This window comes from Nelumbo nucifera, chromosome 6, assembly GCF_055504915.1.
Source record: "Nelumbo nucifera cultivar China Antique chromosome 6, China Antique-T2T, whole genome shotgun sequence".
Taxonomy (NCBI): domain Eukaryota; kingdom Viridiplantae; phylum Streptophyta; class Magnoliopsida; order Proteales; family Nelumbonaceae; genus Nelumbo; species Nelumbo nucifera.
In genome coordinates this window covers 33,287,359-33,300,387 of record NC_142654.1, presented here as the reverse complement: position 1 = coordinate 33,300,387, position 13,029 = coordinate 33,287,359, and the positions used below count along the sequence as shown (strand labels likewise).

The window sequence follows — 13,029 nt, the reverse complement described above, 5'->3', positions numbered from 1 at the left end:
TAAGGAAAATCAGTATGATGTTAGGAACTTCAATTGTTAGATATTTGGAGATTTATGAAGTGTGAATACTTTTTACTTTGTCTTGACAACATTCCACCTGTCCACAATTTGAAGTCTTCCATCAATAGCAAATCGCACTCCAATAATTTCTATATTTTTGCTGCTTTAGTTATTGTTGAAGTGGTGAATTTCAACATTTTTTTTTGTCTTAGCAACTTTTCACCTGTCCACAACTTAAAGTTTTCCATCAATACCAGATCACACTGCGTATTTTGCAACTTTGGGGATGTATAAATTTATTCAAGTTGATGCATTTTACCCATTGGCTATCTAAATAAAAATTTATTGTTTTTTGTTCACATATACAACACCGAGGTTGTTCGCTCCAAGAAATGCTTTAGCCAATCGGATGTATCAATAGAATACCTTTAATTGCGATGCCTTGTGTCAATTTATCACGTGCAATAGCCCATAGAAGACTGAACATTAGCGGAAGTAGTTGAAGAACCAAAGGACTTGAATATTTTTTTTTTCAGATGATTTGATAGTTTGTTATGGGAAAGTTAGTCATGTTTTGTTTACTTGAAAAATATTTACCTATTTTTGTAAAAAAGTTGTTTTCAAGTCCAGCTTCTCTGATTGGATGAATTTCAAAACTCTTCTCCTCTTTTTCTCGATAAGTACAAACCCTACTTGAGTTAGAGGGGGAGAACTTCGAGAAAAATTTAGAAAGAGATGAGAAATCTAAAAAGGGATGAGAGACGGAAAGAAAATTTCCTAATCTCTGAGATGCCCTTAGTCACCTGAAACCCCAAAGCATTTAGAGCTTAAACTTCAAATATGCCACTCTATTTTCAGCTACAAGATATGAAACCAAAAAGCACACCATTCATCCCAGTATCTCATTCAAGTTTCTTTGGACTTGTTCCCGCTATTGCAAAACTCCCATCGAGGTTGCATACGAGAAGTAAGTCTCTCATTTTAACATTTAAACCTAAATTTATAGTCTCTGTTTTTAGTTTAATTATGGATTTCTTGAAGTCCGGAAACCATGGGAAATTTGCATTATTAGTTTCCTCCATATTGAGAAAAAATGGTAGAGATGCAAGTCTTGGGGAAATTAGTACAAGACTCAACAGCATCACTTCAAATCAATTTTGGGTGAAGTTGAGAGCATTTTCGCCTAATTTCAAGAGCTCTGAGCAACTATTTTCAATGGAATTTTGTTAGAAATTGAGCCTTAGCAACTCCCATATTGGGCTGTTATAGTAGCTTTGAAAGAATGGTGCTAACACCTTCCCCCTCCCAATCACTTTGGATTTAGAATCTATTGATTCGGTGCCTTCCTATGAAAAATAGAGTCACTATCAAGGCAAGTAAATCGATTTTTCATATCTAAAAATGAGAGCCCATTTCCTCTAAAAAATGGTGGTGACTCCATTTCTTTAAACCGACCATGAACTTCCCAAAGCCTATACCTATTTTAGTGGCTTCTCCAATAGAACCATGTGAAAGGTGAGCCCCTTCAAACATGTGTAAAGAACACGTTTCTTAATGTTGTGTTATTCATTTTTCAAATCTATACTTAGATTCGTTATTGTTGATGTGACTAGGTTAAATCTTATCTTCCTTAAATGTAATATGTAAAAATAAATATAAGCACAAAAATACATATTGATAACTATATATAAGATATACTAATCTCACTCCAAGACCCTTGATACATGGATACATAGATTGTCAGTTTCTACCTTATGGATAAGAGGTTGTAAAGAAACCACCAAGCTATTAGGAACAAACATCCAAAGCTAATAAATAGTAGATAGACCTTAGTTCTAAGTCATTGTTCCTTCAATTCTAACTCTATCATTAGCTTCAACATCAAAGTGTTCCCATATGAAGTTAGTTGACATTCAAAGCATTAAATTCCATTATGATTACTTGTATTTGCTTCTTTCTTCATAGCAATGGAATGTCCTTATCTCTTCTCAATTCCAACTGTTGGATTTTAATCTCATAAGAGATTAAATCCAATGGGTTTGATTGGTCAATTACATGAGAAATTGCACCTGCACATTTGATTGAAAAATCAGTTTTTCTCTTACAAAACTCAGTTTTGAAGTTGTCCCACATTGGAAAATTATAAGTTTTATTTTCAGTATTTCAATAGGAGTTGATTTACACTCCTTAGAATTAGTAGAAGAGTGTATGGGGATTCAATATTGCGCAACACGCGCGTGTGTGCGGCGCTTTAGAGGCGCACTTTGCTCGCACTCGCGATGGGCGGCTTTGGTTTTGGTGCGTTGCTGACCGTTGATCACTGTTGATGAGATCAATGGTCACGATTCGATCGGGTGTGATCAAGAGGCACAGTTCAAAGTTAACAGTCACTAACTGTTAACTACTTTTTAAACCAATCACAATGTTTGAAGTTGTGACTGTTCAAGGTGCTTTCTCTAAACCAGCACCTACCTTTTCTTCATACCTCTTCACAAATTATTTAAGGAGCATGAATCAAACTCCAAAATACACAATTTCAAAATCCACTCTCTCTCTCTCTCTCTCAGTCCGGTTTGCTATAGTCTCATAGAACGTTTCTTTGGAGACTCTTCAACTTTGCTGGTTACAGATTCTCGCCTAAGGCTCTGTTGTATCTTGGGAACGAATTTACCTGTAACCCAACAGCAAACTCAGTAAAACCGAGTGAGGGCAAATAACATTCTAAAGACAGTGTCTTCAGACACGCCTCAAAGCTTCTCCTCGAAAGTTACAGTGACCCCATTTTCTTCAACACCAACCTCAAAAGAAAGAAAAGAAAAATAATAGGGTTTGTATGTGGAAATGTTATCATTGATCCAATTGTCATCACAGGGATAGGTCCATGTTGAGTTCTATTGAAAGTCCACCATTGAGTTCAACTAAGATATAATAGTCCATGAAAATCATTTATTTTATAGATGTGAAGTTGGCTTCTCTGTGTAAAATAGTTAGGCTTGTTATTATTGCATTGCATTGAAGCACCTAGCTATTTATTTAATTAGGCCAGGAAACAAGAGCAACCTATCAGTTTAAAAATCCCTCAACTCCCATTTGGACTTACTATATACTTTTTGATAACAAAAAATTCCATACGAACTTTCTCAGCTTAAATTACAACAAATTAGCCTAATATAAAACTTCAAATCAGTGTAAAATACTTCAGCTACATATTTAATAGAAGCTTATAGGGGAATGTAAGACCAGAAGTATCACTTGAAATTCTCATTCACATGAACTACTTTCCTGTGAAGCAATAAATAGAGAAAGTGAATTACTATTGGAGAACCAGGACATATTCATTATGAGAAAATAACATGAATTTAACATGGAAATGAACTGGAGATCAGCAGAACCAAATTGGGCTATAGATCCAATCCTAAATTCACCACGAACCTTTGCTTCATGCTTGCTAAGATCGGTGAAAGCTAGTAATCTAGAGTTGAAGCTTATAGTTGCAGTTTCAACTTCGAATTTGTGCTTACTAAGCTCACAATGTATATTGTTGTAAGAGGGAAAGAAAGATAGAGATTTAAGGGAGACAGAAAGAGGAAAATAGAGGGATAGAAACCAATATGCGAGATAGGGAAAGAGAGGGTTGGGATAGAAAGACACATAGGGTCAAGAAAGAAAGAGACAAAACACTGGAGGAGAGAATATGATAAAGTATAAATTAAGAAAATAGATACCATTTTATTTTGAAATTTACTCTTTAAAATTACTTATTTCAAGAATTCATGCCCTCTCATTAGCCCCTATGAAGTAAGGGGCCCCACATGCTAATACAAATAAAAGTTTAGGGGTAATTGCCACTACCCTAAAGCATAAGATTATCTTTAATCTACCATTTTTTATTGGGTTAAAAGAAATTGAGTTACATTTCATTACTTTTCTTGCCTTCCTTCCTTTCCATATCTTTTCTTTCAAACCAAACGCAACTTAACTTGAAATGATTTCTTGCAATCTGATTCCATACAGTAATTTCATAAAACAGAACTGATTAGCAATTTCTTCCATAGAGTAATTTCATAAAACGCAACTTGTCTTTTAAGCGATGTTTAGTTTTATAGAAAATAAGAGAAAAAACAAATAGTTGAGAGGAAGTTTTAAAGAAATTATTTTAGTCCAATCAAACTAGTACTAATTAATTGGTTCCACTAATATACTTGATACATTAAGAGTGAACCAATCGAGCCATTCAACTACATGCCAATTATCACGTACTCTGGCTCGTTAGAGTACAGACTTGGAATCAAATCTCGTTGCCACTAGGGTTGGGCCTTTCCATTGGTCAAAATCCAGCATGCTACTCAAGCCTTAAAAATCAAATCATGCATTTGCCTTGGCCCATGATTTGAATTTGGATGGAGTTGTAATACTATAAATGTTTTAAATATAATGTCTTTTGAAGAACGTTGGAGACCTAAGCATTGTTGCCAATCTATGAACCTACGTATTTGTATCATGTATCTATGCGTATTTGGTTGCGTCTATGTGGGAAATGATATGCCTACTACTTTGGTTATTGCCTAGAGTTTCTTGCATATTGTTTGGACTTGAAGTGTTTGATAGAATCTCAATGTGGGAATCGCATAAAAGCTTTTTAATCATTGCAAGTGTATTGATGGATTTAAACTTTTTCATGGAACTTTGTAATATCATTGGTTAGTTACACCAAAATGGCAACTAGGCCATATTTGGTTTGTTGCCATGAGCTTCATTCTTTCAATTCATACTCATTTTGTGCAAGAATTAATCACATCAGAAAATGCTTGTCATGTGCCTCATTAATTTTATAATGAAAATGAGTTTATAGCATAAAAATTGAGCTAACATGCATCATGAAAAATAATAGTGACTCATATTATTCATTTTCAATCTTTAAGAAAGGCCTTGGTCTTAGAAACCGTCGGCATATTTTTTACCGACGGATGGATGGTAGTTTACCGTAGAAACTTAAGCCAATGAATACTGACCACCAGCCATCCATTGGTAAAATCCAATGCTAATAGTTTTTGAGACCTAAGCTAGCAATTTATAATTGTTGGCAGGAGTTTCTTTAAAAAATGAAAATTGAAGACATGATTTTATGATGTTTTACTATATTTTATGACTTTCTTATAATATATTATCTTTATTGAATATATTATTATTAATTTGATAAAATTATTATTTTTTGTACTTATTAATTTTACATCTATTTTGAAACTCCAAGCTGTTTTCTTTAGTTTTAAATAGACGTTGTTTCAATAAAAAATAAATGAAAATGAAATTTATAACCAAATGGATATAATTATTTTTTCTTGAAAAGATGTGTTTGACTTGTAGCAACATCTTATCATCCTACTCATTTCTACCTATTTTTGTCTATTATAGAATTTTATTATTGAAAAGACGGGAGTTTAACCAAACATGGCTTAATTGTTTCGTTTAGATATTTACAACAAGGCAATATCTATTATGTTGGAAATAGAGATGAGATTTTGTTTTCACAAAATTGGTCCTCACATCGTCCATACAACACACAACACTTGTAATTGTCCATCGGAAATCTCCCCACTTGTATGTTTTCATTCATATGAAGATGTTCCCAATGCATGACTAAGATGATGCGAGGATGAAATCTGGATTTATATTAATGAGTCATTGCATCCTCCTTACAAAACTTACATATCACCCAAACAAACAAGCTTTTAGCCATTCAGGAGGGGGTTCATCTTTGGGATTTGCATGAGCACCCCAGAAAAGGCTCCACACGTGACCCATGACACATCTCAGACATGCATCGGGAATTTCTTCCATTGAGAAGTATGGGAGATGTTCTTAATGCACGCTGAGATGTGAATGTGGGGCGTGCTCTCTTAGGTGCCAACCTAAGCTCTTGTCTTTGGCAATTTGCATGGGCACCCCCTTGCATGTCCCACACATGCCCTACAACACATTTCAACTGTGTATTTGAAACATCTCCCATTGACAAGTATGGAGATGTCCCAAAACCCATGCAAGTTGAGATCTTCCACCAACAAAACATGTTCCAACCTTCTATCAATTTGATCTAACACTACACATCTTACCATGAGACCAAGATCCACCATTAGGAGTGGCAATGGGGCGGGGCAGGTTTTACTCACACCATCCCTGACCCCAAACTCAAATGCCCCCTGAACCTCGATGGGGCTAGAAATCCTAACCCCATCCCCATCTCTACAGGGAACAGGGATCCTTGAATTTGCCTTGCCCTGCCCCACCCCATTGGGGTGGTGGACAAATACCATCCCTGATCCCCAAAGTTTCGTGTTTCCCCTGAATTTGCCCAAGCCCCAATTAGTGGTTAAAAAACCAACCCTGATTGGGGCAAGGTGAGGTAGGGCCCCACAGGGATGGGTCAAATTACCATCCATACCCATCATAAAAGTGGAACTTACTACGCCATGTGAGATTATATTGGTAGGTTGCTGGAATGTATGTTGTTGGTAGGTGATCCAAACTATGCTCAAATGTGCATGTGGTGTCATTTAATGGGACAATAAAATGAATTGGGATTTGCTCCTCACATAGCATGCCTCACACCACCACACTGACTATACAGCCAGGACATGCTATGAGGTCAATGTGAGGCGCTTTGTGAGGAACATATCCAAACTCTAGTAAAATAGAGTTTGTGAATTATGACTGGAACCATAAAAGTGAGACTCGCCTTATGTGTGAGATCACATTGGTAGGTTGTTGGAATGTATATTATTAGTAGGTGATCATGTGCATGTGGGGTCATTTAACGAGACAATAAAATTAATTAGGATCTACTCCTTAGATAGCATGCTTCACATCGACCTTACAATAACATTCCACCCTGTATTAGGAACACCTTCAATAATAAATACAAGTACAATAGATGTTCACAATGTGCGGCTACGACATTTTCTGAAGTGCAGATTCAGACTCCAGTAGCAGTAAAGTAAATAGGTGTTTGTGACTAGAGGGTCAACTGAAGTACTAATTGAACATACTGTTGAGATTTATTGGAAAATGCTGGAGGGTCGAGATTGATTACGCTATACGACTATAATAGTGCGCACAACACACTTACCCTCGAAGGAGAAAAGAGAGACGGTAACGACGGAACCGCGAATTTAACTGCGGTTAACCTTGATACCGTCATTGTCCTCTTCCTTTTCCTGCCTTCGCCCACTCTTCTCTTCTCTGGGATGTCAAACCCTCCTAGAATATAAAGCAAAACACACGCGTCTTCTCTTCGTCGCTCTCCCTTTTCAGGCATCTCGCGCTTTTTTCCTCTCGCCAAACCCTAACCCTAACCAGTCTCACCGTCCATCTCCATTGGCGAAGAGGAAAAATACCCTAATTATAACTCTTTCATCGCCCTAACCCTAATTCAATTACACACAGAGATTAGAGAACGAGGGAGAGCTAGGGTTTTCATCGGAATTCATGGCTGCTCAGACGGTTACAAACAATCTATACGAGGCGGCATCACAGCCTGATACTGGAGGCGACGCCTATACCTTCCTTGAATTCAATACGCAGGGTGACGACTATGATTACCCAGAATTCCGAGAACTATCGCAGCCGATCAGGTCTTCCGTGTGGCCTACACCCTCAGATTCCGTGTCAGACCCTTCAGAGCGTGGGGCTGATATACAGGTCGATGGTAGCGCTGTTTCTTCCGCTCCAGGAAGTGCGTCGAAAGGTAGGGGTGGTAGCAGCAGTGGCAGCAGCAACCAGGCTACGGTGGATGCCATAGCGGCGGGAATGAACGGCCTGAGCTTTGAGGAGACCGGAGAGGATGATAATTACGAGTATGGAAAGGGTGATTTCACGGAACATGCTTGTCGGTACTGTGGGGTCCAGAATCCGGCATGTGTTGTTAGGTGTAACGTGCCTTCATGCCGGAAGTGGTTCTGTAATTCACGGGGGAATACTTCGGGTTCGCATATCGTCAATCACCTGGTACGTGGAATTTCTATATCTAATTCCGCAAATTTTGACGAGATTTTACACTTTAATTTGGTGCTCTTTCTGATTCTCGTTTTCTCTGATCAGTAACTCAAGAATTTTTTTGTTAAGATTAACGAACAACAGGATTTTCGTTTTTTAATTAACGTTATGGAATTAAATGGAGAACCGTACGCATGTGGCTAGTTCATGTTTTAAGGGTGTCTGTAATATCCCGTGGTTGAATGTTCCAATTAGGATTTTATGTTAATCAATTCATTTCATATGGTTAAGTTATTGATATTCTGTATAAGCACAAAATGTTGGAAGGAACTAAAAACTTGATATTTAGTTCGTTTATTTTGAAAAATCAATGTCATGTCCATGTACCCTGCGATTTTCTAGTCAGACATGCCAACATACGACGGCACCCAGATCCATACCCAATATCCATCCTGACAACTATTAAAAAATAAACAGAAAAGGGAAAATAAAGAACAATATTTCGTAGTTGAGAAAAGGGAATGAAGGGAACATTGATCAATCTGGCAGCACTCAGCACTACTTCCCTTGAATTTCCTTTTCTGATCATGTAAAATTTTAAATACTGTCCACCATTTCTACAGCAAAATCTCAAGTGGTCTGTAATTCATCCTTAGAAACTTCTCTATGACATTGAAGGGCTAGATTTTGAGGCTGTCCAAGTTGAAAAGAGAACTTGAACGTGTGGTGAACCAAAGTTTGATTCTCCCTTGACAGTCACCTTAAAAATATGCTGAAAACTCTTTTTTTCGATTCCTACCTTTATATGCATGGCTTAATATGATGTCTTTGATTGCATCTCGCTTTAGAAGAAAACAAGTCAATATTGTCTATTTTAGCTTCCAAAAGAGATAGGAGATATGCAGCAACAGTCTACTTAGCAACCAATATATGACTAAAAAAAGGAGGAAAAAAACTATGTGCTGAGGCTATTGCCAAGCACAGATGAATGTAAAACAACTATTAGCTGCTGTACAAGGGGTGCAATTTGCAATCCAGCTGGGGGTACAACACCTAATAATCGAAGGGGATTCCAAAGTGGTGGTGGGTTAGTTGAAAAATCCTGAAGAGGCTATGTGGCGCTACAAGAATGAAATGAAGAAATTCAGTTGGTTGACAAGGAATATGTTGGTCACTGTACCGTGGGTGGGGAGATCAGCAAATACTTTGTCAGATGTGTTAGCCAAGCATGGGGTAAATAGGGAAGAATTGTTTTGAGCTCAGCTGTGATTCCTGTTTTCTTTCCTAGTTTACTTGTAAGATTCAAGGAGGGGCTGCAGTTCGCGCCTCTCCCTGGGATGTTGTATGAATTCACTCTAAATCAGCTTCTGAATTAATAAGTCTATTATCATTCATCATAAAAAATGTAAAACAACTTAAATTTGTTGAGGAGTCTACCAAGTTAAATATAATTCACAATGTTGAATTAATATAAATTACAATGTGAGATCTATCTAATTTAGAACGAATATAACCTCAGGAAATCACATAAAGAATTTCGTTAATCAATTATGATAGAAGATGATAACAACATTTTTTCTTATTATGTTTCACATACTTAGGGGCCGTTTGATAATGACTGAAATGACAGAACTGAATGACTTACGTTTCATGATCTCCTTAATAACTTATTCAGTAAAAGATAAAGCAATAAACCCTTTAGTTCAGTTACTTCATCCATGATCAAACGGTTTCTAATGTAAACAATATGCAAATCTAAACTCTGAAAGAAAAAAATATTTGAAAAAGTTTACCAGCTCAGTTGGTTGGAGCCTTATGTTATTAAGACTGTAGTAGGCCTGGACTTTCCTGTCGTGGACTCTAAACATTGTAGTACAACCTACAATATGGTAAATTATCTAGTTGAGGTGCACCTGGCCTCAGGTGAGGTATACCCCATAAAATGAGCTTTGGTTGTGAGGCACACCTTTTAAATACTGATAGAGGGTACTGAAGAGCAAATCTGCACTATTAAGAGGGAAGCCTTGGAACATTTTTTTTTTTTAATTAGTTCTTATACTTAGGGAATTCTTCAATTTTAGAACAGCTGTTACTGATGTGCCTTGCAAGGTTGGATTCTCTCTCTCTCTCTCTCTGCCCCCCTTGATCCGTATATATGTTCTGGGATTAAAATATTGATACGATATACACGGGTGTATTGTATCAGTATCGGTAATATCGGATATGGGATACGCTACGACTGGTACGATACACATCCAGTCGTGCGTATCGACAAGATACAAATCAGTATTGGTGTGTATCGCACTGTATCGACCGATATAGACCGATATGTTTCGACTTTCGATACACTAATATGCGCGCATCTCTTGTCTTGTTTATAAAATGCTCACATGAAGATTCAAACTCAAGTCTTGGCACCCATGCCACTTCGCGCTACCATTCTATGCCACTATGCCATCATTCAACTTGTGATATTAAGTGAAATAAAATACACTTTATTAACTTTACCATTAACATGAACCTAGACAAATACATATATGTTTATGTTCAATAATTCTAACTTAAAATAAAAAATAATATTAAAAATTATTTTTTTATAAACATTAATGAAGTAAACAGTCTATCAAATTTACATTTATATCAAAAATTATTTTTTACTCAATAAATTTATACAAATAAAAATATTAATAATAGATAATTATTTTAGTTCTTAAAAATTTCATAAATTTGTACATTTTATGTATCTTCACATTTTAATATTTGTTTGTAAATTATTTATTGATATTTTAATTTAGATTAAAATATAATATATTTATTATTTACAAAAATAAAAAAATTGTTTACAAAATATTCAAGAATATAATATTAAATTGAATTTATCAAATCCACTAATTTAAATTTATATAAAAAAAGATTTGTTATTTCAGAAAAAAACTAAAGAAAATAAAAGTGTTAACAATGGACTCACTACTTTATTAATTAAAAATTATGAATTTCATATGATATGTATCTTAGAAATTTTAATAATTTTGATATACTTTTAGTTAAGATTAAAAGTAAAAATATGATAATAATATATGTATCTTAGAAAAATTATAAATTTCATATGATAGTAATTTTGATATTATCAAATATTTCAAAATTTAATATTTAATTGGCTTTTTTGTTAATGTTGAAAAGAAAAAATAGAAAATAATTGCTATAGTAATTAAAATATAATAATTGCATTTGTTTTGTGTCTTGGACTTATAGAACTTAACATGATAATGGTTTTGTGCACGTTTTACTTTGTAAAATCTATATAATATAAGTCTTGGACTCTTGATTGTTGGATTATCAACAAAATTGTATGACATTTATGTATCTTGTTATATTAGTAATATATTTCTTTATGTATTTATGCTTTATTTGTGGCTATTTTGACTTTTAAAATTAGTGTAATTGATGTATTTACAAAATTTGTATCATTTTCCTAGTGTATCCATGTGTTTTCTTATCTTTCGTCCGTATCCATGCGTTTTCAAAGCGTATCCGTATCCAAACAGTACGATACGATACCTGATACCGATACTTTGATCCTTGTATATGTTTGGAGGGCTTTTTTACTGATTTATTTAGTTTGTTTAAGATTGTTGATATTGGATATTTTATCTCTTGAATGTTTCTTCTATATATACAGTAACCAGCCTTATTTGGGGAACTTTAAATTGGAACAATACCAAGCATTTTCTTATTTTTATGCTATTTGTTGCCCACTCATTTTAAAATTCTATTTTTATTCTTTTTGAGCAATAAATTAGAACTTGAATGATTTTGGATTGGGTAAGAATTGTCCTTAATACCTGTCTTTAACTCCAGATATCTGTTCATGACATTTTGTAGGTTCGAGCAAAACACAAAGAAGTCTGTCTTCATAAAGACAGTCCTCTGGGAGAAACAATTCTTGAATGTTACAACTGTGGTTGCCGAAATGTGTTCCTTCTTGGATTTATTTCTGCGAAGACAGAGAGTGTTGTTGTTCTTCTTTGTAGAGAACCTTGTTTGAGTGTTAATGCATTGAAGGACATGAACTGGGATTTGAGCCAGTGGTGTCCACTTATTGATGATAGGTGTTTCTTGCAGTGGCTTGTTAAGGTTGTTTTTATTTTTGTTGGATTTTTCCCATCCTTTTTTGTGAGCAAGGTTACTTGTGCAAGTTTTTCCTGCTTTGGCTTATTAGATGCATTTTACAGGTCCCATCTGAACAGGAACAGTTAAGAGCACGCCAAATTAGTGCTCAACAGATAAATAAGGTGGAGGAGCTTTGGAAAACTAATCCTGATGCCACCTTAGAAGATCTTGAGAAGCCTGGAGTGGATGATGAACCTCAATCCGTGGCCTTGAAGTATGAGGATGCATATCAGGTGCCTGAGTTTACATTAGGAAGTTGTGGTGTTCGATTAAAACTAAGAGTTTTCAGTAATTTATTCTCAATTTGCTAAGCTGCTAAGGCAGGGATGACCTTTCTTCTTCTCAGGTTATGTCTAATGATGAATTTTCCTTTGCAGTATCAAAATGTATTTGCACCACTTGTGAAGCTTGAAGCTGATTATGATAAAGTATGTATAGCCCCATTTTTGTTGTAGTCAAGCATTTTTTTAACTTCAAGATTTGGATGTTGATGCATCTTATTTGGAGTTCTATCCTGTCTTCCTCTTTGACTCTGTTAAAGTTTATCTTTTTTTTTTCCCGCTTTTTATTTAAATAAAACCAAATGCTGACTATGACTGGAGTTTTGCTTTTTAGACATTTTGCTTCCATCAACAACTGTATATGAGACTCCAATCATTAGATTAGGTTGAAGTTTTTTCTCATTACTGCAGTTTTGCTACAGATGATGAAAGAATCACAGAGTAAAGACAATGTCACAATACGTTGGGATATTGGTCTTAACAAGAAACGCATTGCATACTTTGTTTTTCCAAAGGTAGTCAAATGCCCATCTTATGGCTATTTGTCAGTTGCAACTTCTATTGTGCTACATTTTTTACATTCTCTATT

The 13,029-nt window shown here is 35.3% G+C and overlaps 1 protein-coding gene across 1 annotated transcript in view; it reads left to right on the top strand.

Moving 5' to 3' along the window:
• Nucleotides 1-7,193: 7,193 nt before the first annotated feature.
• LOC104606417 (regulator of nonsense transcripts 1 homolog) overlaps nt 7,194-13,029 on the top strand; it is a 51,952-nt gene continuing 46,116 nt past the window's right edge. Inside the window, exons 1-5 of the mRNA XM_010271592.3 lie at nt 7,194-8,001; nt 11,872-12,123; nt 12,222-12,392; nt 12,537-12,587; nt 12,863-12,955. Of these exons, the coding sequence (XP_010269894.1) occupies nt 7,483-8,001; nt 11,872-12,123; nt 12,222-12,392; nt 12,537-12,587; nt 12,863-12,955 (1,086 nt within the window). The 5' untranslated portion in view covers nt 7,194-7,482. The remainder of the gene's footprint in view (nt 8,002-11,871; nt 12,124-12,221; nt 12,393-12,536; nt 12,588-12,862; nt 12,956-13,029) is intronic.